Genomic DNA, 26,099 nt, shown 5'->3' on the forward strand with positions numbered 1-26,099 from the left:
AGCCCCTGCACATATGAGCTTATCAAACTAAATGTCAGCCTTAATGCAGGGGGTTGAAGCAGATTAATACCAATTACAAAGTTTTTGTAAAATTTGCCCTTCCATTTTCCTTAAAAAATCCCACTTTGTAACATTAATTGATTTGATGGCATATAATAGTGTTGGGGGGGCTTTCATCTTAAAAGCAGTTAACAGATTAATAAAGGTTCTATGCCCCATTGCGTTATAGAAAGCCTGTATACCATTGGTACGCGAAGAGGCCTTAGAGAAGGAATGCTTAATATGTGCCTTTTCCAAGATGTTACAATTTTCCCTAGGTATGGATAAGAGTTAATGACCTCCAGCTTCTCTGTTACTAACTCCAGACATAGTTACTCATCTTCCAAGCTTTTCTACTTTTTAGGATTAATACATTGCTCTTTGAGACATTGATCTTGTAATGAAAGGTGGCATACTGCCATGAAGAAACCAACCAATTATTCATGCCCTTGGGATCCAGGTCCAAGAATGAAATATCATCCTCATACATCAAGCAAGGAAAAGGATGACCACCTATCTTCGGAGCATCCCCCTTATTAATTGTAAGACAGTTGGGGAAGTCAGAAATATACACTATTGAAAGTAATGGAGCCAGCCAGCTACCCTGATTCAGAAAAATTTTTGTTGGAATTATTAAGGATAATCCGCGATCCTGACTAGCAATTGCTGACACCAATTAGAGGAATGGAGAGCGATTATTATTGAATGGAGTGTCTTGGGCATACCTAACATATGTTGTCTTTTCCATAATGTTGGACAGTTCACCCTATCAAACGTCATGCAAAAATCTTTGAGTGCCACCTATACATTGAGCCGTCAAATTGAAGTATACTTTTCCGCTATTAGTTTCAACATGCATATGTTATCAAATGTACAGGGTTTCTTTCTAAAACCAGCTTGTTCAATAGGGAAGTTCCTTTCCTCTTTGACCCACTCGAGGAGGAAGTTACTTCTAGCAAATATTTTTCCTACTGCATCCATTGGCTACATACTGGAACCTGTTTCCCTCAATATGTGGTCAACTACTTACTATCTTCTTTTCTGTCACCAAATAAAAACCTTGGTTTTTCAGGTGTACAGTGGCCTAAACCTGGCAGTAACCATTTGCAGCTATGTCCCTAAGGGCCAGGACACTCCTTGGAAAGACTGCATTTTACAATGGAAGTGAGGATTGGACTTTGGTTTCCCATAAATAGTCACCGTTGTCTTGGATAATGAAACACATTAAATAGTCATAATTTGATTCTGATTGATTCCTTTGAAATATTACATGAATTAAATGTCATTGCACATTTTGCAGTTTGTTCATGCAATAGGAAATTTGGTCAGAAAGGGACATAGAAAACAGTCTAAATAAAATAGTAAATCAGGCAGAGAAACAACCAGTTATAATAAATCACAACTTATTTCAGGCAACAACAATTCAGTATCAATATATGTTTCTCTAAATAAAGAGTGCCTTATAATTTAAACAATTTCTGATTTTTATTTTTTCTCCCTTTCAAAATCTTTTTTTCATTCCCTCCCTTTTTTCTTCTTCTTCTTTTTTTCCTTCCTTGTCTCCTTCCTTCCTTACTTTTAGTCCATCTCTCCTCCCTTATTCATTTTTTATTTTTTACAGAAAGTCTCTTAATCCCATTTTTTGCCATCTGTTCCTTTCTACCGGTCAAATTTGATGATTTCTGTGCTTTATTGCATTCATAGCCTCTTACACAGCTAAAGACTCTTCCAGCCTATTGGAATGTTAGTACATCTGACTAAAGCTGTACAGAATAAAGGGGAAATTCACAAGCCATTTATTAAGTGCAATAACCCCTCATGAAAATGTTGCATTTATATTTTTTATTAATGAGATCCTTGCTTTCCTTTTCACAGATCAGCTCTGCTGCTGCACTTCCAATCCTCAGCGACAAAGTGCAATTCCCAGCTTTTCTACGCACAGTGACCAGCCTCTCATTTCAGCCCCATGCATTGGTGCAGTTATTGCTCCATTTTGGTTGGACATGGATTGGAATCCTGACCTCTGATAATGACCTTGGCCTCCAAGGCAGTCAAGTGCTTAGGGATGAGGCAGTAAAGCATGGGATCTGTATTGAATTCTTTGAGATTCTTCCCACACAAATCACCCAGGCTTCCTTATCCCACGTCATTGATATTGTGGAAAGATCCACTGTTAATGTTATTGTGTGCCACACTTATGTAATGCAAATCATGCCATTTCTAAAAGAGATATCTAAGCGACAGATATATGGAAAAATATGGACTGGGGTTACAATGTGGATTCCTTCTGCAGTGTTTTCAGAGAGAGGCTTATGGGTTACATTGAATGGCACATTGGGGTTTGCATTGCACAGTGGGGACATCCCTGGATTTACGGAGTACCTCCTCAATAAACAACCTCTAAAAGACACTGAGGATATTTTCCTAATGAGAGCATGGGAGCAGTTTTTCAATTGCAAATGGCCACCTATATTAAATGGGACCACAGCTAGGAACATGACAGAAAGGAATGGGATCTGCTCTGGCAAAGAAAAGATACAGTCTCTTGATACTTCAGTTTTTGATGTACATGATTTCAGGTTTACCTATTGTGCACACGTTGCTGTTTATGTGTTGGCCCAGGCTCTGCATGATCTGCTTCATTGCAAACCACAAGAAGGTCCCTTCACTAACAAGTCATGTGCAGATCCTATGAATTTTAAACCATGGCAGGTGAGTCACCCATGTATTATTTGGATGTGGCTTTGTTTTTCATCAGCCAATTGGTATTATGCCTCAAGTAGCTTTTAGTTATATCATTGCTTCAAATAATTTTCCTTCTCTTAGTACATAAGTGATGATGAGGTAAGCCCGCCTCCTCAGACCAGCTGCTGCCCAACCCACCACAATGTTAAGACAACAAACAAGTATCTGGCATGCTTCTTCTGTGTAAAGGCTGTGTTTGAACAGTACCAAATAAGCATGTGAATGCCCTTTTCTTAGTATATAAAGATTCAACAAACAAAACCATTTTTGTACATGTATTTAGGAACCTGGAAGAAGAAGAATAAACTAGAATAATGATATCATTGATAAGTGGTAAAGGAACAGCATCCTCATCATCGTCTTACTCTTGTCTGTCCCTAATGGGAAACATCCTTTACCACGCAACTTTTACCACACAGTGCTTTTACAACGCAGGTTTTACAATGAAAACCATTACAACACATTGCACTGGGGGGCGCTCTAGGATAGGGAATAGTTTTAATTTACTATCCAACACCTTCCCTACTATCCACGGGGACTGGAGTTGGAATAGTAAATTAAACTATTCACTGTCCAGCAACCCCCAAAGCAATGCGTTGTAAAGGCTTGCGTTGTAAAACCTGCGTTGTTACAGCATGCGTGGTAAAAGTATGCGTTGTAACAACGTACATCCGTCCCTGATCAGTCGTGAAGCTGTAGCAAGCAAGTGGAAAGGGGATACCGTATAGTCAGGGATTTGTGGATGAATGTTTTATCCCAGTTCTTAGTCTCATATATGATCAGGTTCTTCACAGCTCAGTGCATAAGGACGTCGAAGATCAATGACTGTCAATCTGAATGCAAAGGCATCCATTGGTGCTAAGGTACGATTCTGGAGAGGACAGACCCAGATTCACTTGGACATATGACAAAAGGCGATACTAGATCATTTCTGTCCATCTCTTCCTCCTCCTTCTTATCATTCCAGTCATATCATGTTTCTTCATCATGTCCGACAAAATAGGAGTCTGAAAAGAAAAAGAAAAAAATGGAAGGGAAAGTGGTACATGCCACCTCTTCTTGCCACAGTTCCCAGTCACTCTGCCCTCCTACAATTCTATCGGGTTGTGTTTATCAATCCTTAGGCAGAAGCTATTGTGAAGTAAAGGAGTGTAATCATTCCCAAACTGCTTTCTCATAGTAGAAGGAGAATTACTCCATTTCTTTTAGTACTTTTGGTATACCAAACTGCCCAATGCTGCCAAGCTTTCTCACACACACTGACCAAGCAAAAAAACTACAAGCTGCCAGTTTGGAGCTGGATCTTTCCAAAGTAGGACTTCATCCCTCACCACTCCAAAATCATATGCACAGGCATGTCAAATGGACATGCAGGCACCACCCAATGTAATCAGCTGCAATATAATTGTAAATCAATGGACGCAGGAACCAAGTTATAATGTCGTCAGAGGAGGCATGTAGCACATGGGCCATGTATGGAGAGGTAAATGGGCCTGCAAGGGTAGCTCTGCATTACCAGCATGTGTGGGACTCCTCACACTGCAACCAACATAATTAGCAAGAATGTGTGGGAAACATACTGCCTATGCCTACTTCACTATGCAGCATAATCTGGAGTCAGCTCCCTATATAATCCACTGATGAGACCATAGCAATAGCAAAGCCCCTTCATAGCCAGGAGAGCTTAACAATCATCAGCTTTACAACACGGTAAAAATAGTGAAACTCATGTACCTTTCCCATTCTGCAGTGAGGAGCACATTTCCAAAGCCCAGGCAGGAAAACATTGAATAGTCATACAACAAGCCCATTACCATCTACATGCCAAGGACATTATTAAACTGTACAGAGATCCTGAGGGACAATGGGGATTGGTTGCACACAGTGAGCCAGATACAGCAGAAAGGTAGTAGGGGAGAGGCCAAATAGGGCAATCACTCTGTTAAGGGAGGAGAGAAGCTGGGACTGTGTCTCAGAATGAGGGGTTATCTCATAACTACAGAGGGACTGAGAAAGTGGGCTAACAATATGTTGATAAAATCAAAGCTGTCATGTACTTACAATTGCTGATATTTCAGTGAATTTCCATTTCATATCACAGTAAAATCCATATACTATAGTATCACTCCATGATATTCCACTGTCCTCAAATACTGCTTTCATGTTATGTTCTATCAATATCTTGAAATACAACTCTGAAGTTGTATGCCATGCTTTTTTGCAGATGTTGCACTATGTGAAGAATGTCCACGTGAGAACCTCTGCTGGCAATGAGTTCTTCTTTGATTCCAATGGAGACTCCCGGCCATTCCTGGAATTATTAAATTGGCACACAGACTCCAATGATACCAGCAGATTTGTGAAAGTGGGGACCTTTGATGCCAATTCTAATCCGCCACTTAAATTGGAGAGTCATAAGAACTCCATCATATGGGGCAGAAAACTGACTCAGGTGAGCATGAATTTGCATGAAGAACATGAATAATTTCCAGATGCATCTCTCTAGGTCACAGGTTACAATTAAGGATAATTTGCTATCATTTGAAACCCCTGATTTGGCTGAAAATGTTTTGGGAATGAGGTATCAAAATCTCCTCTTTTCAGTATAATAGCTATCCAGCTTAACTTGCACCTGAGGCACATAATCCAACTACTTGAAATATCTACATGAGGTCTCCACATTCACAATCATCACTTAGCAAATATCACAGTTTAGGAGCAGCAGGGAATGAGAGAGTAACACAAACAATTAGACAAGATAACCAGTCAGAAAAGAGGACTTCAACCCGCTCTGTATATTCTATCTTGAGAAAATAGGAATATTAACCAACAAAACCGCACAAGTTTAGTCACAGGGATCAATGACACAGCAAAGCCATGTAGACTATCTGCGCGAATTAACTGACTGATCATGGCTCCCTGTCCCCCTGAAGATAGGAAATCATGCTTGATTAGGGCCAAAATGGTGCCCCTTTATATGCAAAGTAATCCTGTTTACAGCACAGGCACTCTTGCACTATGGTGCAAGGGTGCCTGCGTTGGTGCTAGGCTGCTGAAATGGTGTCAGGGCAGGGAGAAAGGACAGGAATGCACTGTATTGGATAAATACGGTACTGGATTAATACGGTGCATTCCTGCCCATTCAATTTTATGTAGGGCAGAGCAGCAAGGTAACTTGCTGATCAGCCCTATGCCAAAACTCCATTATTGATGTCCATGATTTGGCTAACATCATTATGTCTGACTCAAAACTCAGAAAATCTGAAATGATTGCAATAGTAAATCTGGTCAGAGGAGGAAGTCCTAGAAAAATGCACAACTCAGTTGGAGGAGTGTTCACTTACTAAGACCAATGCAATACCAACTTGGGAGCAATAGTGCAAGTTGCTTCTGGATCAGTACGGCAGAAATAAGACAGTTGCATTTCATATCACAGCTAAGGGGAAAACCCCCTCATGTGTCCAAACAATTGTGCATGTTGAAGAAAGAGCTGAATAGAGAGTACAATCAATTGGAAAAACAACTACTCCGATAAATCAGTCAGCTAAGTTGTGAAAACTTTGAAAATCCTACAAAAAAGCTGTATGGCAGGCCGAAGTGCAAACACTGACAAGTTTTGGGCAACACTGCATTTTGTAAAACAGGTAGCAGAAGAGAAGACTGGAAAGGACCACCCACCACCTTTCAATCTAATATACCTGAGGAGACCTGGGTACAGCATCTAAGGGCGCATTATCAAATCACTTCACTGCCGTCAGCTGGAAATGACGGGCGCAACAATGATTTTATGTATGTAAAAAAAGAAGAAAACCTGCTGGAGTTACAGTACTCCCCTGGCCAACTGGAACAGTGCCAAGAGTTTGCAAAATATCAAACCCGACTACAGGAAGCATAATCCATTCGATTTTTAAAGGAGGGGATAGAAGGGATGCCTCAAATTACCATTTTATGGCATTGATTGGTGTGGAATCTAAGGGCCTCATTTATGAGGCCCTATCGGCACTTTTGCACTGATGGAACATCTTTTATTTACGTTCCGGTGGAGCAATGTGCCACTAGCATATTTATGTGGCCACATAAAGTCACGTTACATGGCCTTATAAATATGTGCCCCTTTCACACAGATAACTGTGTGAACGGAGCTATCCAGGGGAGGCATAAGGGAGGCAAAACGGGGAGAAATTTCTTGTGATTGTTTTTGTGCAGCAAGGTTTCCCTTTCTGCATAAAAATAATCATCCCCGCAATGGAGGCACCCTTGTACCATGGTGCAAAGGTGCCTGAATTTGGCACACGTCAGCCCATTGTGCGCCAGGGCAGGGGAAAAGGGCAGGAATGCGCTGTATCTAATAGTCACAGCTCATTCCTGCCCTTTTCTTTTGCCTTAAAGCAGCACAGTAGCAAGGCCTGCTGTGCTGCCCTATGGCAAAAACCCCTACAACTGAGGACCTGAGTACTTAGCATTTATAGGGTCTCACGCAGCCTTCTCTAGAAATAAAAGCTGTGATTCTGTCAACATTGCTCAAGGCCACTTAACTTCCACATACCAATACTTGGCTACACGTGAAGATTAATACCGCAGTGGGTTCAAAGCAAGGGTGTGCTCTTGCACTTTTGCTGTCTAACATTTACAGCTAGTGCATCCCCAGAGATCTTGATTTAATAAACTGGAATCCACTAAAACTCTGCGGTCAAGCACTAACCCACATTCTATATGCTAATGAGCTACTTTCAATGAGCCAGATCCCCATGGACCTGTAATGTCTTTTAGATGAACTTTCAGCCTTGACATCATGGATCAAACCGGAAATCAATCTTAAGAAAACCAAAATTGTGCTCTTCTCAAAGAAAAAAGGAAAACTGGTTCATCAATGGTACACGGTTTTCCTGTGAGACACAATATAAATACTTTGGGGGTAACATTTGGCAGAAGGCCCCCCTTTGGGCTGCACCTGAACCAATGAAACACAAGGCTGTTGCCCTGATGGCAGAAAGTATGATTTATGAATCAAGGTAACTCCACGGCCAGTGATGGGATCACTACAGAAGGCGAAGTCTACCAAACTCCTTCTGTCGATCACCTAAGCCTGTAAAATTATTTTGGATAGAGCCTACTAGGGCAAGCACCCAGACCTGTACATCGACTACCAAATTACACATCACTGGCTCAGCATCTTGGAATCTGGAGCTGACTATGCAATCCTGGGCTACCAGATCCTCCTCTCTTAAGAGGTGCTATAAATTCAGGGTTGCAGATAAAAACTTATTGTCATTCTGAGTTTGTCACAAAATAAACTAGCTGAACCCCAGGTCTTCCTACATCCGGGCTCTGCAAGGCACAGTCCAAGCACTACAAATGTCCGGGGAACATCCTTTGCAACGCGACTTTTACAATGCACTACCATTACGACGCAACTTTTACAACGCAAGTTATTACAACACATTGCGCTGGGGGGCGCTCTAGGATAGGGAATCATTTAATTTACTATCCAACACCTTCGCTACTATCCACGGGGACTAGAGTTGGAATAGTAAATTAAAGTATTCACTATCCAGCGCCCCCCACGTTGTAAAACCTGCGTTGTAAAGGCATGCGTGGTAAAAGCATGCGTTGAAACGTCATATATCCCAAATGTCCAGCTTGTGTCACCCTCCATGTTCAAGAAACAACTTACATCATTCAAGAATCTTTCTCTGCAAGAGGACAAAGTAACTTTAGCAAAGAGAACCCATGCATGGCAGGTCATTAACCCCTTAAGTGCTGCCGTCGGCCAACGGTCGTCACGGGCACTACCTCCCCAGTGCTGCGCACGACCGTTGGACGTCCAGTTCAGCACCGGATAATGGACAGCGCAGCACTGGGGAGGTTTGTTTACTAGCTTTAAAGGGGTTAACGCCCACAGTGGTCTCAACCCACAGCCTTGTTTTAATCAAGAGTACTCATGCCACATAACGCTCCAGTTTATGTGCCTTAGGTTATGAGTCCTTCCAACCCTAGATGCAAACCCCCCTCTTAAAAAACCTGTTGACCAAGAATCCTGCATATTCTGTGACTCCGGGAAAGAAACCATGATTCACATCCATGGCATCTATCCTGCTTTGATGCCCGAATGCAGAGCTGTTAAGAGGGATTTGAAATAAAAAGATATAAAAACATGCAAACAAGATCTCATTACAGTACTTAACCGCGAGCACATACAACTAAACCTGCGGATTGTCGAGTTAATTGCAGGCTTCAGTGCAAAGGTAAAAACCATTGGGAAAAACACATAATCACATTGTAGATCGACCCTGGAAATGGCATTGTATAAATAGGCACAGTCGCTTTAGTCCCCTGCTAGTCCGATAGCAATGAGGCTGTATCTGCATGCATATGCTGCTCACAACCATTGACAGCCATGCACTGCCACTTTAGTACCTACTAGCACTTTAATCCATTGGTCGAACAGTAAAGTGCTCATATTGGTATGTTTAGCCATTTTAGTATTATTAATTGTGCCAAAAGTGTACTTGATAGGTACGGCCATACCAGTACTCACTAGCCGGCCAGCAAAGACAATAAAGAGACACTCAGGAGAGATTTACTAAGATTTTACGCCAGGTATGCATCACAAAAGTGATGTAAATTGGCACCAATTTTTTTTCGGATTTACTTTCTAGCGCGAAACTTGTTTAGTGCTGGAAATAATGTGAATGTAACACAGAGCAGCGCCAAGGCGGCGTACCATGGGTGGAGCGTGGGTGCTCCTAGGCAACCACCCAAGGTTTCTGATGCTAAACCCTATTTACTATATATTTTGAATGTGTGCTGCTCTTTACAGGGTTAGAGTCAGTCTATGTATAGTATTTTGTACTGGAAGGGTATCCTTCCAGTACAAAACCATTACCAGAGCCACAGAAACACCCTTGCACTATGGCGCAAAGATGTGTGCGTGAGGCACAGCAGTAGATTTTAGCTGCGGCGCTGGGGAAAGGGAAGGAGAGTGCCATATTTCTGGTGATCTCCTCCTCTCTCCTTTTCACGCAGTGCAGTGCAGCATTTGTGAATGCTTCACTGTGCTGCATGAGTAAATTGTAAATTTGCCCTCAGTCTCTTTCAGATCCACAAGTGTGTACTGTCAACAGTCCTTGCATGTCGAAAATCAGTTTTCGTTTTTATTGTCTGTTTTAAATAATGTGTAATGTTTTTTCCTAGTTAAACCATGGGAATGTGTAATAGTTTTAATTAATTATGCACTTTTTGAAATAATTTGAAATTGAATTGAATATTTGGGTTCATTGAAATGTTTTTCTGACAGGTATAATAGTTGTCACTGACCATTAGCAACTTCTGCACTGGACAATGCTGGTATAATAGCTTTGTATTTATTGATGTAGAAGGCACTACATTAGACCAATCTTATGATGGCACTTGCTTCCCTTCATAGCACCACATGTCCAATCAGAGGTTACTTGTTAATTACCTATGCAACCTTAAAACATTAGAATTTGTGAAAATAGTTGCATACTTCTCAGGATATACATGTGCAGTGTTTCACGTGTGGCTTGTAGGGTACATAGATGGCATAGAAAAGCAGTTAAGCCTTAGAGTGCATCCCAGTGATGGCTAAGTATTGAGTACACCATGGGGAACAACCTTTACAACGCAGTCTAAAAGGCAGTCATTAGACCGCAATTCCATTGCAACGAGGCGCTCTAACATAAGGAATAGTAGAATTCACTATTCCAACACCTTCCCTACTGTTGCATAGGCTAGAGTTGGAATAGTAAATTATACTATTCCTAATGTTAGGGCGCCATCTACAGCAAGTCGATGTAATGACTTGCATTGTAACGGCATGTGTTCTAACAACGCGGTCATTGTAATGACCGTGTTGTAATCGAACACAATGTGAAAGCATGCTTTGTAGCATGCTATATTCGTACAGCTTAGACTACAAGGGAACAGGGAGGAGACTCTACAATACATGTCCAATGCCTCTTATAGCTTCTTCTTTTGGGTCACTTGCTTAGGCTTAGGCTCTTTTCTGTTATAATCCACAACCATTACCACATGGTCCTTGATGACAGCTAGATAATGGGAAATGTGGTTAGGATTTGTTTTTCATAATACCACAACACTGCATTTCCAAAAAGTGTGAATTTCATATTAACTGTACTCATATGGCATTTTGCAAATTGCTGATTCTTGCTATTTTTCAATCACTAATTAGTAGAACACAGATTCAGTAAAATGATCCCCAATGGCATTAAAGAAAGGATAAGTAGGAGAACTGTAATCAAACCTAATTGTATTTGGCAGCAGTCTGGACACAGTTTGGGGAAATTGCACAGCAGGACAACACCATGGTTTAAACTGTGCATTCTGTCTATAAGATTTGATATGATGAGGTGAAACAAAAGCATACCTGACGTCCAGACTCCCATCGTGGTCCTTCAGTATCTTAGAAAAATGGCTTGAGTAAACACACAGGGACTGATTCACGAATTGCACTTTGTAGTAGGTTTTATAGTCCTACAAGATGTAATTTTAAGTGTAAGTTTTGAAAAATAGTAAACTGTTGGACGTGTCCCTTTCCACAGGGTCACCCAAAACCTTTTGCCTTCACCCCTCCTGTTTTGCTGAAAAATTGTTTTGTTGGCCTTAGTTCTCTGTGCACTTTGCTGCTGCTAATCAGTGCTAAAGTGGTTGTGATCACTCCTCTAAACATGGTAAAATTGGTTTACACCCAACTGGCACATTTAATTTACTTATAGGCCACTAACAAGTGGCAAATCCAATTACCCAGGACCTGTAAAATAAAATGTTGCTATTGGGCCAGCAGCGCTCATTGTGCCACCTATTTAAATGGCCCTTTAAAACATGCCTCTGGTCTGTCAATGCAGCCTGTGAGCAGTTTTCAATTGCCAGATGTACTTGGCAAAGGACGCCTTTTGCCATCCCTAATCCTCCTTTTTCAATACATATAAGTCACTCCAAGGGTGGGCCCGAAAAAGTGCAGAAAGAGGGTCTATTGTATAAAAGTTGAACATGTACTTTTAAGCTGTACATGTCCTGGTTGTGAAGACTAACGTGATTTATTTTTCACAATTGTGAGGCCTACCCCTCCCATAGGATAACATTGGGTTACTTTTATTACATTTAATAAGTGATAACCTTTGATTGGAACAGGTGGAAATATCATGTGTGGTCTCAAAAGACTTGTAGTTTAAAATGTTCTTTAATGGTAAAATACAATTTTAAGTCTTGTAATTCTGAAAATACAATGTTAAGTCTTGTAATTCTGAAAATTACACCTTTACAAGATTGGGATTTTTTTTGATCTAACAATTTGGTGCCTGCAGTTTGTGGCCTGGGTCACATGACTGTGATTAGCAGGACAGTTGGCCTTTGTGTATTACTCCCAGTCGGTGCGAAAAAGGGCAAATAGATACTGGCAGGATAGTACATCCTGCCAGGATGTGTAGTGCAGAACTTTTCCCTGCGCCACTTACATTCCAAAGAAGCTGCCTCCAGCACACTCACAAAGAACTTCACCCTAGTCTTTTGTCACATGCAACCACTTGGAGCCTGGGGAGGGAGGAAGAAAACCATCTGTGGGGGAAAAACACTAGAAGCTTCATCCACTTCAAAGCTGGCACCAGATATAAAAATAGGGACTTCAGGCCCACCCGTCAGTTCACTCCTGGACCTATGAAGGACCTCAGAAAGACTTTAGAAGTCTGCCCTGCTCCTTGAGACCTGCATTACACTTCAGAGGACTGCCCTGCTGCTACAGGCAGAAAGCACTGCTGCTTGAAGCCTGCCTGGTACCCTCAGAGGACTACACTGCTACTTGAGGCCTGCCTAGTCACTTGATTACAGGACTACCAGAGTGATTCCAAGGGATAGTTGGCCTCCTGTAGCATTTCATTTACAGACCCTGGGTATATGGTATACTACTTTACCTTACAAGTGAATTAAAAATGCCATTGTGTATGCACAAATGTTACCATGTTTAGGGGTGGAGCACATGCCCCTTGGCACTGGTCTGCAATAGTATATCGCTCAGAGTCATAAGGTCAACAATAGGAATCAGCAAAAAGAGGAGGTAAGCAGGCAAGAATTTTGGTAAAGAACACCCTAAGGATGACAGGTCAACAAAAACGTTATGATTGATTAATAAATAATTATAGATATGACTGACATGGTTCCAGGTTCCTCTGTCAATTTGCAGTGAAATTTGTGCTCCGGGATACAGGAAGTCAGCCATTGCAGGACGCCCACATTGTTGCTTCAACTGCATCCCCTGTCCTCCGGGAAGCATTGCTAACAAAACAGGTAGTTTTCATTGTTTCTAGAAGATGTTTTACACATTGGGAAATAAAGTTAAAATGTAAAAGTTAAATTTTTTATCACCACTTCCACCTTTAGAATAGGTCTGATATGAAACAAAAGAGTTTATTGTTTTATTAAATCTAATCAACATACTTTACTTGTTATAATGCAGATCCTCAGGATATAACCTGTAGGTAATAATGCATTTTACACAGCATTGTAAGCATGAGCAGCATAAATTCAGTGCTGAATAAAGTTATATTTAGGATTATTGCGTGACTGGTTGTAAACCCCACTCCCCTCAACAGCTCCCCCTCCTGTGCATTCCCTGTCCCCATTCAAATTCTTACACCTCTTTCCAGTTTCAATGATGGCTAAAAATTGTACATTGATCTTTGTTTTGTACACACGCATTGTAGTCCAGGTTGTACACTGAAGAATTAACATATGTAAAACCGGCAATAAAGGGTACATATTTTCATATGTAATTTTACTGTTCTGTAAAACCAAAAGTGCATGTTTTTTTCGATTCTGAACTGTAGAATTCATAACTGGTATGTAAAAACTGTCTCTGGAAATACTATGACAATATTGTAAAAGCATTTACCGCAGATGGTTTTACCTCCCCTTTAGTCCAAATATGCCTGAATCAGGGGCCTGCTTAATCTCATGCTACGTGTCAATGCTGCCCATTCTATAATCATTATATTTCTCTTGCAGTTCCTCAAGGAATTGACTAATCCTACATATGGGGGTCTTCTTAAAAAAGAAAAACTTTTTTCCTTTTGTGTATCCTCTTTTATACCACGTCGACATTCTGTGTCTTCAGGGTAGACTCCTTCATTTGTTTGATACAAATCCTTCATATGCTCAGCTTCGTAGTCTTTACTTATGATTCAACGTGATTGTGGCCTCAACCACTGTGAGCACATTATATGTATAATCAATTCTTTAAACTTTTTTTATCACATTTGGAGATAAGAACAAGCTCAGCAAAAATATGGCGTAGAGCTTGTACTTTCTCAAGTAAAACTGTGCGTTTGTTGGACAACAACTGATGCAAGACTGATTCTGAGCACCTCCTCAGGATGTTGTTCTATAGTCCTGCTAGCTCACAGTGTCCCATCTGCACCCCTAACCTTACAGGGTAACAAATGTGTGTGCAACCTCAGAACATGACAATGCTGTCTCCTGAAGGAAGTCGTGCTAACAGATATAGAACATTTTCGCGGAGCCACTTATGCATACCCAAAGAGATGCACAAGAAATACATAACATACAGTTTCTAATATTTATTTGAACATTGTGATTCTTGAGTAAAATACATGTGCTGCAATGATTAATAGAAGAAAACAGAGTAATATGACTAGCATTATGAGAATGGTGGAAAAGATAAACAATTAAACCATTTTGCAGATTACAGAAAACTATATGATTGCATACAAGTTCTCTAATATAGTGTACTCCTACCAAGCGCATAGGACCCTATCATGTCTAAGGTGGGTGGATCTACCAAATCCCTATCCCAGTACTGCAAGTCCCCATTACCTGTGGATTAGTGTCACAAGCTGCCCGTCTTGGCGTAGAGTTGGACTGCATCCCTCGCATGAGGTGGAAGGAAACAGCTAAGCTGGTATTCCGGCACAGAACGACTTCTCTGTGCAAGTGAAATTCTCCTCTGAATAAACAAAGGCTTGATGTCATATATAATAGCATCCTCCGTGTTTAAATGCCAAAGCCCCTAGTGTTTATTCTATTATAATAGTTCTGCTGCTGAGCGTAAAAAAACAAATATCAACATTTTGTGTGCTGAACTTAGCCCTGCTACAGAATTTTCAAGGTGTCTTGAGCGTCTGCCTACAAAATGATGTTGTAGGAAAACTGAGTTCAAAGAATGTTAACCCATATGTGCACACAAATTGTGTGTCAAATGTTTTCGTGTTTAGGGAGAGAAGGCAACTTAAGAACATGTGCATGTAAAATCATGATATCTTAACTGGGTCTAATACTGCCACACGACAAATACACCTCACTAGCTGTCAGGTCATGTAGTATTGTAGGTCTGTATGCAGAACATTCATATCACTATCCAGCCACAAGCTAGAACTCCAAAGTTTTCTTCAGCAAGGTAAACCCTCAAAACAACTGTGCTGCTGAATAAAGCCTGCTTACCTGTTCGGAGCAAGTTACTACCCATCTATTATGCACCTTCTTTTCCCTTAGCAGACCCTACCCAGCCAGCTCGCTCAGCTCTTAGAATAGCCTATGACCCAGTGCTTAATTTGTAATAAGATGAGTGCTGGCGCCTAAAGATCTGCTCAGAAAACTGCATGTGGTGCTTTTAAACATCATTGCAATAAATAGCAAGGTTGCATAGTCTTGAATCTAGCTCATGGCACTTCCTTCCACTATCATAAACTCCCTGCCCCTTTAACTTACTTGTGCAGGTTCATGCTTTTTCCTTTGCAATATTTTTCCATCTTTCTCTTTCAACTTCTTTCCCCTTTCTAAATAGTTATCCTCACTTGCTCGCAGCCAATGTCTGATAAAGAAAAATAAGTGCTGGTTCCAAAACATGAGTGCCGGTGAGCCCCACTGGCAACTACCATCTCAAATCAAGGACTGTAAGGGACTTCCCTGAGCATTGCCAGCCTATTTAATCAAGTTCCTGAATACTGACCTGCCTAGGCACTGGAGGGACATAACAAATTCCGACCTCACATTTCAAACATGGTGGTCATCACCAAAATAAAACTCCTTGGAGATTCCATTGCAGTTTATATCTTACCCTTCACTGGAAACGTTATTTCTAATCATTAAGGTTAGGATCAGGCAGGCACAGCTACCCTTTAAGTGAAAATTCTACATCCAGTATTTGATTATTATTTAAGTAAATAATTACCAAAACCTTTCCAAGGGCCACAAAATTGAACTTTCGCATGCAATATAAATTATAGTTCGTCCTTGCAAGACTCACTCCAACCAGTGAAAGTTCCTGTCCATAACAAAGTCAACACTTTAGGCGGAATCAGTTGCCCTTGCTAAAATCTATTGAATGAGCAATAGAACTAGTTTTGCCATAGGGAATACGTTAACTTAAAGCACTCATACAGACAGACACCCTACCTTGAGTGCCAATAATATTTGTGCTCCATTGCCTACTCTAAAAAGTAGTGCAATGCATAGTATGCCTTTCTTAGCAATTCAAGGTTCTAATAGCATTCCAAAATATTAGGACCTTAAAATGATAACAGATCATGACTTCCTTCCTCTTGGTTCAAGGAACCAATTCTTATCCTTTGAAACCCATGTAACCAAGAGGTAAGATGTGACTTTGGGAGACACCAATTGTTTAGGTGTATGTTCCTAGTTTTGTTAATGTTTATGTCTTTAATATTTTCCTCCTCTTTTGCACACTTGAAAACTTAATGAACTTAGGAACTGTAACATACAAAAGGTAAACAGAGCAACAGCATTTGATTAGTGCCAGAGTGTGTCATATTCTGAAGGGTTCCTTTGCTCTTTTGCTTCTAATCACGGAGGAAACTTGTAGACCTACCTTGCATCCATTTCTGGGAGGCGCTGAAGCACTGCTGAGTGCTGCACGGGGAGACCGATCCGCTGGTGACAACGCGGCCGGTCTAAACTACATTTCCCAGCATTCCCGGCATTCGCCTGGCTCACAGTTGCCACGCATCATCTGTAAGCACCAGGAGGCGCTTATAAGCACGCCAAGTCCCCCGCAACGCGGGACGCGCGCGGGCCCGTCCGCGCTCGCCAGAGACCAAGGTGGCCGGGCTGGGCCACTCCCTTTACATCGGTGTGCAGGACATTCCATTAAGACTTCTTTCCCCAATAGCTAGCCTCTTATTTTGACTTTTAGAAGTTTGGACTTTATACTTGTAAAACGATCATTGGTATATGTAACAGGACTCTATAAATGGATAACACACTGGAATATATAGATAGGGGAAATTAATTCACGATCAGGGAAAGGTAGGAAAGCAACAGTGGGTGGGAGTATTACAAAGACACTAGACCAGTTCATAACCAGGGCGGCCTCAGTTTTAGAACATGAGATAGCGATAACTGAACTGTCACTAGAACCCCTTTATATTAAACGTTCCTCCTTGGGACCCATTCAGTCAGCCACCACTCCAACGAAACATGATACAGATATAGATGCCAATGAGGCAATCAGTAATCGCCAACAGCCGCAAGCACTTTTAGCACCATCAGAATCAAGTAGGGAGGCTACTCGAGCTGATTCAAGTACCAAATCTGTTTTAAAAATTATTTCTGAAGAGTCTGCCCCATGTGTCTCTTCAAAGCCTACTGCCAAAAGTAATGTGCAAAATCCAGTTCAAGGGCAAGGCCCCATATTAAAAAAAACATGGGGGGGGATAGACATAAGGACAGGTGTGCAAAAACAGCAAAAATAACAAAAACCTCTAAAATAGTTAAAGGCACTTTGATACCATCTCAGTCGGATTTGGTTACCAATTCTGCACTGAATAATACCAGCCCCCCAAAAGAATGCCCAGGAGAAATAGAGGAAAGTTTGGCAGAGGCCTCACACTCCCCGCCCCAATTTATTGAAGACCTAATGGAGAAAATTGAACATCTAGTGAAATCCCTATTAGTACCACTCTTGGAAAGAGTAAAACGGATTGGTGAGAAATAGGGGACCATAGAACAAGTGACAGTATCAAATACTGAACTATTAAAGAAACTGGCAGACCATACACAGAATCAGATTATAGCTAGACAAACTGCTAGGAGAGAGCCAACTAATGCACCTAATAATGTGATTCCTTCATTATCATCCCCTGCGAACATGGTGGCTCTCCCGAAAACTGGAACTGGCCCTTTAGTAGCCGGGGACTCAGGAGCTGTAGGACAGGCCAATAAATTGGGGTACTTAGCTAGGGAACGACCAGATGATGTAAAACTAAAGAGAACGTATCGACTTGCCGCCAGAGGCAGCTCCATACGTAGTAGTCCTATCTGGGGTCCCTGAGCTAAATGATGGGAAAATAGAAGGGTACCATGTACTAATGAACAAAGTAACATATTGGTTAAACAAGAACAGACCACTTCCACCAAATATAGATGGCGAAATCCTACATGTGGGAAGAGTAAGCTGGGTGGGGCACAGAGTAAAAGATTCACAGGGGGATTCTATCATTGTTAATTTTAGGGACAGATGAGTAACTAGCTATATTCGAGATTGGTACCATCAGAGAGGAGATATCGGCATATATACGCGTGATTTAAGTCACTTCTATCCCCCATCAGCACCTATACCACCAAATAGACATCGAGTCGGAAACCCAAATGGGGGCAGTGTAGCTGGTCCTAGATTTAGCATACCTACTTTTAATCAATTTAATATGCTTTCAGGATTAGAGGGGGTGGACTGACTTATTATAGAGGTGCCTATGGATAACCATATACCTAAACCGCTTGATATGGTAATGGAGTGTGAAGGAGCACATGATGGGGCATCTAGCGTAATGAAGGCTCCGAGTGAGGGTATAGTGTATTTAATCTTGTTGAACAGGATACCCCCAAGAGAGGCATCATAATCAACACAGCGAACTACAGAGAATATCAGACCCGTTAACCCCACTGAGGATATAATCGAATCTTATCCCGCTGAACTGGATACCCTTTAGAGACACCCTATAAAGGAGAATCTACATAGGGAACTTCTAGAGAAGAATTGTCCTGCTAACCCCAATGCTCCACCAGACAACAGGGGAGGATGGCTGATAATGTTTTGAAATGTTGCGGGCTTAAAAACAAAACTGACGAAAGTATATGGATCAATACCATAAATAAATATGATATTTTAAGCCTTCAAGAAACCTGGGTAACAGAGGCCTGCCATCTATGCGGATTTAAAACTTTATTTACACCAGCAACAAATTCAACACATGGCAGGGCAAAAGGGGGCCTGTGCCCATATGTATCAAACCAGCTCAAATGTAAGAGAATTGATTTAGTGTCTAATAATAGATATTATCACATGGTCAAGATACATATTAGTAACTCATTGTGTTAGAAAATTGTCAATGTTTATAATAACATCCCTGTAGATACAATTGAAGGAACACTGAAAATATTAGGTGCTGACATAAAACATGTGATGGAAGGAAACGCTAAAGAAGTAATTGTCATATGGGGAGGGGATTTTAACTGCTCCATTTGCAAAAAGGGACAATAAGGTACCTGTGGTATTATGCTAGACCAGGATACTAGCTTAACCCATTTTGAACATTTTGAACATACCATATGTGTGAAATAGTTTTTTCCTGTGATTTGGGCTATGCTAATGAAATTTGCCAAATGGAGTCCCCTTTCCTTCCGACATTTAATGGCAGGGGTGCCTCCACAATAATTGACTTTATCCTATTCCCTGTTAGATATGGACGACAGATTAAAACTTGTAAAATCCTCAATATAGCACTCAGTGATCATTACCCTCTAACTATGGAGATCTCAAATCCACACATTGATCCCAGGGGAGACAATATGGTGAGGCAGGTCATCCCTGATGTAATTATGAGTAGACAAAATGGATACTCCTTAAAATAGAGAAAGGTGGTCCCGGAAGATTTCTTTTACAAATTGATTAAAAAATGCTTAACTAGCATTATGGCCTGTCTGGATGAAAACTCAGATAGCCAGTGTATTATCATTTTTTTATTAATTGCCACACATATCAAGGATAGTTTATGGGTGGAACTGAAAAACCGCAAGGAAAAAACTGTGAGCTGGTTCGACACAGCATGCACGAAGGCCCACTCTAAACTTAAGCATGCTTTGAATGCTGCGGCTCGTGACCCTATATTGATTAGGGAGCTGCGGAAAACTTATAATAAGACGCTGAAAAAAAGAAAAGTTGATATTAAAAATGATGCCTGGGATTCACTGTGCGAGGCCTCACAGAGTAAGGACATAACTGCTTTCTGGAAAGCAATGAATGTCCCATTCTTTAATGACAACACTAAGGCACAAATTGAAATAGCGATCCCAGAGGATGAATGGGTAAATCATTATGCCCAATTGTATAGTGTACCATGTGGAGCGCAGCAAATGGATTGGATTTATATTTGTATAGCGCGATAGCTACCCGCAGGCGTCCTAGCGCTTAAGAGCAACAGGTGTATGTGGCAGGGGATGAATTATCTACTGAAAAGAAGGGTTTTTAGTTTTTTCCGGAAAAGCAGAATGTTTGGTTCTGATCGGAGGGGGATTGGAACAGAGTTCCAGAGTTTTGCCGCATTTACTGAAAATATTCTGCCTCCGCTCCTCGCTCTTCTGATCCTAGGATTGATGACTTGGAAGGTATGGGACGATCTAAGCTGTCTGTTAGGATGGTAGTGGGTGATCAGGGTGTGGTTCAGAATTGCTCCTTTCCTCCAGTAGGCACGGTGGGCAATACACATACTTTTGAAGTCGATTCTTTCCCTTACTGGCAACCAGTGGAGATCTTTTAGTTCAGATTTCACGGATTGGCGGCGGGGATGCGCAAGAGAGTGCGGGCAGAGCAATTTTGAATCTGTCTGGCCTTGAATGGGAGAAGCGGAAGGATCTTCCGGATGAGACTCAAGATGCCCATGCAGGTGGCAGGTAGTTTGGTTGCCTGATAGCTAAGAGTCAGTGTATTGTCCATCCAGATTCCTAGGCTCGTAATGGTGTCCTTGGCTAAGGGTGCAGGGCCCAGTGCTGGTGGCCACATGGAGTTAATGGATTTCTGTGGGGGGTTACCCAGTACCATTAGCTCTGTCTTATCTCCGTTTAGTTTGAGATAAGACTGGGTCATCCAGGCGCATACTGCCTCCATACAGCCCCTTAGATCACTTGGTTAAGAGGAGGGGTGATTCAGAGTTACCACCAGCTGGGTGTCATCAGCATAGGACACAATTTGAACGCCAAAAGGGCGAACTATCTCAGCAAGGGGGCGCATGTATATGTTAAACAGTGTGGGGCTCAGGGAGGAGCCCTGAGGAACTCCACAACTGAGTGGTTTACTGGGCGAGATGACATTGCCCTCACAGACTCGGAACGAGCGTTCTGATAGGAATGAATCATCCTATAATAACTGCGGTAGAGAGGGCAGAAGGCATGACTAGGAAACTCGAACTGGATATCACTGTGGAAGAGGTGAACTTAAGTATAAAAGCAAGCCAGGATGGGAAAGCTGCAGGCCCTGATGGAGTACCAGTTGATCTGTTTAAAAATAAAAATAACATGGATCTGTGGGGGCCTATACTAAAGCAATTATTGCGAGAGGGGCCTAAGCCCATCATGGTTTAAATCCATCATTGTTCCTATATTTAAAAAGGGAGATAGGCAATGTTGTGCGTGCTACCACCCAATCTCACTATTAGATTCATCCATAAAAAATTTTGGAAGAGTGATTTTAAGCAGACTACAAAGCTGGGCGGATGAAAACTCAATCATTAGTGACCTCCAGTATGGGTTTCGGAAAGGCTTAGGTACCGTAGATCAGGGCCTTAATCTTTTCATCCTACAAGAAAAATACACAAAGGCTAAGAGTGTACGCATCTTTTTCACTTTTGTTGACTTAACGTCAGCTTTTGATTGCGTTACACACAGTAAATTGTGGCTGATATTAGAAAATCTGGGGGTGGAGAAAAATATAATTAATTTCCTTAGGGAACTCTATTCTGGCGCCACAGCATCAGTCCGTTATGGTAGAAATGGGGAGTGTACGAGATCATTTGGCATAGTGAGAGGGGTACCGCAAAGGTGCGTCCTTGCTCCCTTTTTATTTTTAGTTTACATTAATGACCTGGGAAGAGCCCTGCTGCAGGAGTACAGAGATATGCCTATGATAGCAAAAAGATCAATCCCTGCACTCCTGTATACGGATGATGCGGTCATAATGGCCCGGACCCCCCTCGCTCTGCAAAGAATGATTACATCTTTCAACACTTATATGTCTAACCTGGACCTGAAAATTAATTGTACAAAAACGTTTTGTATGAATTGTGGCCCAGGGGCAAATAAACGGAAAAAAATAATGTATATTAATTCAAGACCTTTGGACTTCACCCCCACTTTCCCATACTTAGGCATACTGTTTGATGAATCTGGCCTGTGGTCATGCGCAATTAGATCAAGAAGGCTGATGTTCTGTAAAGCCATAATGGCTTTAAAAAATTTCTGTAAAAAGATGGGCAAAAAGCCAATTAGGAAGCTTTTAAAAATCTATAGCGCAACGTGTGTAGCAATTGCTGTCTATGGTGCAGGTATATGGGGATATGCCAATGTGAAATGCATCCAGCTGGCGGAAAACATGTTCTTGAGATATCTCTTAGCTGTACCAGAGAGTGTCTCAACTTATATTTGTCACACGGAACTTGGTCAACCATATATCGAAGATACTATCAAGGTCCAACCAGTACTTTTGTGGCACAGGGTTTGGACCACCAAGAAGTGTGCTTTGAACCGCACTACCTTAAAGGATGCGATAAGTCTAGATCATGCGAGCAGGATAGGATGGCTTTCATATGTGAATTTTTTTGAATAAAACTGGGCTGTCAAGAATATTATGATGATCCGCTCTCAATGTGCCATACCCCCAGAAAGGAGTTTAAATACCAATGTATGAAGTACCTGGAAGAAAGAAGATCTAATGATGAAATGAAGAAAAAGACAGTACTTGCACATCAATTAATAATGACCTCTGGCAATTTACAACCATATGCAACTCTATATATGAGTGATTGCGAAAGGTTCTTATTAACACGCTTTAGGTAAAACATTCTTTTTAGAGCCTTTAGCTTCCCTGATATGAATAATTGGTCATGACAATTGAGTAAATGCCCTTGTGATGATCTAATAGAAGAATCAGATATTCATATTTTATTTTTTTGTAAGTTTTATACAATGCCACGGAAGAGATTGATTGTGCCCATACTGAAGCCTATGGAAGTGAATCGGTGTCGCCCTGCTTTTTTAGCAATACAGAAATTAGATACTATATTAACAGTTGCATCTGTTTCTGCCTTTTTTAAATATGTTTTTAGACTGCGGAAATCAATTTGTATATGAAAATGTTCATTCTTAGCTATGATTGATGTTTTTAATATTGTAATTTTGAATGTACTTTTATGGTTGTTTTTACTGATAATAACCGAATAAAGTTTTTAATGAATGAATGAATGAGTTCGATGACCACCAAGAAACCCCTGCCATCCCCAATTCACTTCACCAACAGCAAAGCAAGCCTTGATGTAAAAAGAGAAAAGTGGGGAACGCAGGGAAGGGGAGAGAGAGAGAAATTTAAACTTTTAACTGGACTCAGACACCATATCAACTCTCTAAGCTAGTTATTGATGGAATTTCAGATTTGATACAGTTGTATAATAAGAGAGAATATGTAAGAACAGGAGATCTAATGTAAATGGCAAATATACAGGCACATAAGCAGTAGGCTTACTGGCCTTTTCAGGGAGTTTGACTGTGATGACCATGAGCCAACCTGGATGCCAACTGACCATCCCTGGATACTGCTGTCAATACACTGGTCACGGCTGTGATGAATAAACATGACAAAAAAATCGCATGCAATGATTAACAAGAGGCAAGAGAATGAAATTATCAAGGAACCAACCGGAGAAAAATAACAAAGGCGAAGGAACAAACTATGGGTGTGAACAAATATATACGAGGAAAAGCCTTTGCAATTAGCAACACATTGCCAGAAATGGTGCACACATTTCCTTAGATCTTATAAAGGATTCTGCCACTGTTGACCCAGCAATGACCACAAACCCTAGAAGTGAGCAACACGGTGGGGGAAAAGGGGACCTGAGGTTAATGGACAGACATTTCTGAGTTTGAGCTGGTCTTTCTTCCACTTCTTCTGCCCCCCATACTGAGTTGTGTGGTATTTCTGTCCAAAACCTTAATCCTAACAGAGCATTTGGTTTTTGCTGCATAAATTGGAAAGATTGTGAGGCAAGGCATAAATATGAATGGGTCAAATTGTGGACATAATGGTATCTGCCGTAGCCTAGTCTAGGCTGGGCTGGGCCTAGTCTAGGCTGCTACAATACATGAGCAAGACCATTTAGAATTTACAAGGCAAATTGCAAAAAATAGCCACCATGCATGGTAGATGGATTTGTATGGTTGTAACAGATGGTTTATTATCAAAAACACGTATGATTGGGCAAATAATGTTTTCCTTGCGAATATTCAATGTCATTCTTTCTTTTGCTGAGTACTAGTGTAGGTTTCTGGGATGTATTCCACCCACATGCTGCACCAGTTACAGCCTCATGGCTTGGTACATTGCTAGCCTGATATGCAAAATGTTATCATGATCAAGGCTTGAAAACCCAGGCTCCCAGAAAACAACATCCTCATGAACTCACTGCAAAACGGACTTGGCTTTGAAGTCACACTGTTGAAACGCTTCTTCTCTTATCTCTGCTGCTGCAAAATAGAACTTCATTGATAATCACTCCTCTCCTTCATACACCATAGCATACAGTGAACTACAGGGTTCCATCCTCTCTCCCCCACTATTCAACATTTAGATGGATGCCCTGGGGACCTCCTACATGAACTTGATTAGCACCAACATGCTGTGACAGTCAGCTGTGCCTTAAACAAAGCTCTATGGATGAAATGTCATTCCTTGCTAAATGCCTTGTGTGAATGTATTCCTGAATTATACAAAATAAACTAAGTCTCAATCTCTCCACTTCTGTCACAACATAAGGACTTGCATGTGCAGTGGCTAAAAAGATACATTGGGTTTGATATGTAACAGTACGATCAACAGAGGATGAAAAGAAACATGAAACTGTTTATTACCAAACAAGACCTAAACATAGTAGCTCAAGCCCTGGTAGTAAATATCATAGATGATAGCAAAGTCCCTCTAACTACTTGTTCTTAGCAAAGATTAGCCCCTATTAAAGCCATTCTTAATGCAGTTGGGATATCACGTTGTTGTTACTAATCACACAAGTTTCCATTAATCAAAATTCTAAATCAGATTTGCAAGTAACACTTATAATGTAGTCCATCTTAAGACCACAATATAGCTTTGACTGAAACGCAAACTCTATGGAGTTGCTTGAATGTCCAGACGTAAGAGAGGACTATGTTCGGAATCTCATAGGTTTGCGAATCACAGGACCATGAAGCAGACTTTCCACATGAATAAACCTGAACTCGGGCACAAGCAGTAGCTCTTCATTGACAAGGATCCTGCTCTGAACGTCTTTAAAGCTGAATTTACAACCTTTGTCCTTACCAGAGATAGATGAATGAAGGTTGATCTTCCTGGATGGCCCACATTTACTTATCATGCCCCCCTCTAAGTTTGCAAAAGTCAATAAAATTCTCAGGGCAGTGCCCTGCAGGTCCTCACAAGCTCCCTCTCGCTGCTTGTCAGTGCCTACTTCCGCCATGTGCCTCCTCTCTCTGTACTGCTGCTAGGGCTGCTTCTGCCTGCACAGGTTAGACTGGCTTGGTGGCCAGTAGCCAAGTTATAAGTTATACTTTAGAATTTTAGTTTATTTTTTTCTTCCATTCTTCTGCCCACTTGGCACCATTTCTGGGTTCCCACCACCCGCCACCTGTTTCCCACCACCCACTTCCCATTGTTCACCTCCCCAGCACCCTTTTCAGGACCTACATGTGGAGGCTGCAGCACAACTGGACAGAAAAGAGTATCAGAGGGTCTGAAGTACCAAGAAGGGAAGCGCTATGTATGTATCTAAAGAGGACTAACCACGACTACCTTTATCAACATACCAAGGAGGTAAGAGCCACGCTCACAAGGAGTCTACCCATTGAACATATGAGGATTCCCATCAGTCACCACACGGAACCGCCCTTCATCATTTGGGTTCCTCTTGAGACCACTACTGATTTTACCTATTCTATTTCACATGGAGGGGTCTGATAACGAGATACCCTCTCATGATCAAATAGATTAACGT

The 26,099-nt window shown here is 41.3% G+C and overlaps 1 protein-coding gene across 1 annotated transcript in view; it reads left to right on the forward strand.

Annotated features, from left to right (window-relative positions):
* The window catches only part of LOC144783909 (extracellular calcium-sensing receptor-like), an 87,020-nt gene that overhangs the window by 56,324 nt on the left and 4,597 nt on the right, over positions 1-26,099 (forward strand). Inside the window, exons 3-5 of the mRNA XM_078662649.1 lie at positions 1,915-2,751; positions 5,009-5,236; positions 12,981-13,104. Coding sequence (XP_078518775.1) covers positions 1,915-2,751; positions 5,009-5,236; positions 12,981-13,104 — 1,189 coding nt within the window. The remainder of the gene's footprint in view (positions 1-1,914; positions 2,752-5,008; positions 5,237-12,980; positions 13,105-26,099) is intronic.

This window comes from Lissotriton helveticus, chromosome 10 (assembly GCF_964261635.1).
Source record: "Lissotriton helveticus chromosome 10, aLisHel1.1, whole genome shotgun sequence".
Classification (NCBI taxonomy): Eukaryota; Metazoa; Chordata; class Amphibia; order Caudata; family Salamandridae; genus Lissotriton; species Lissotriton helveticus.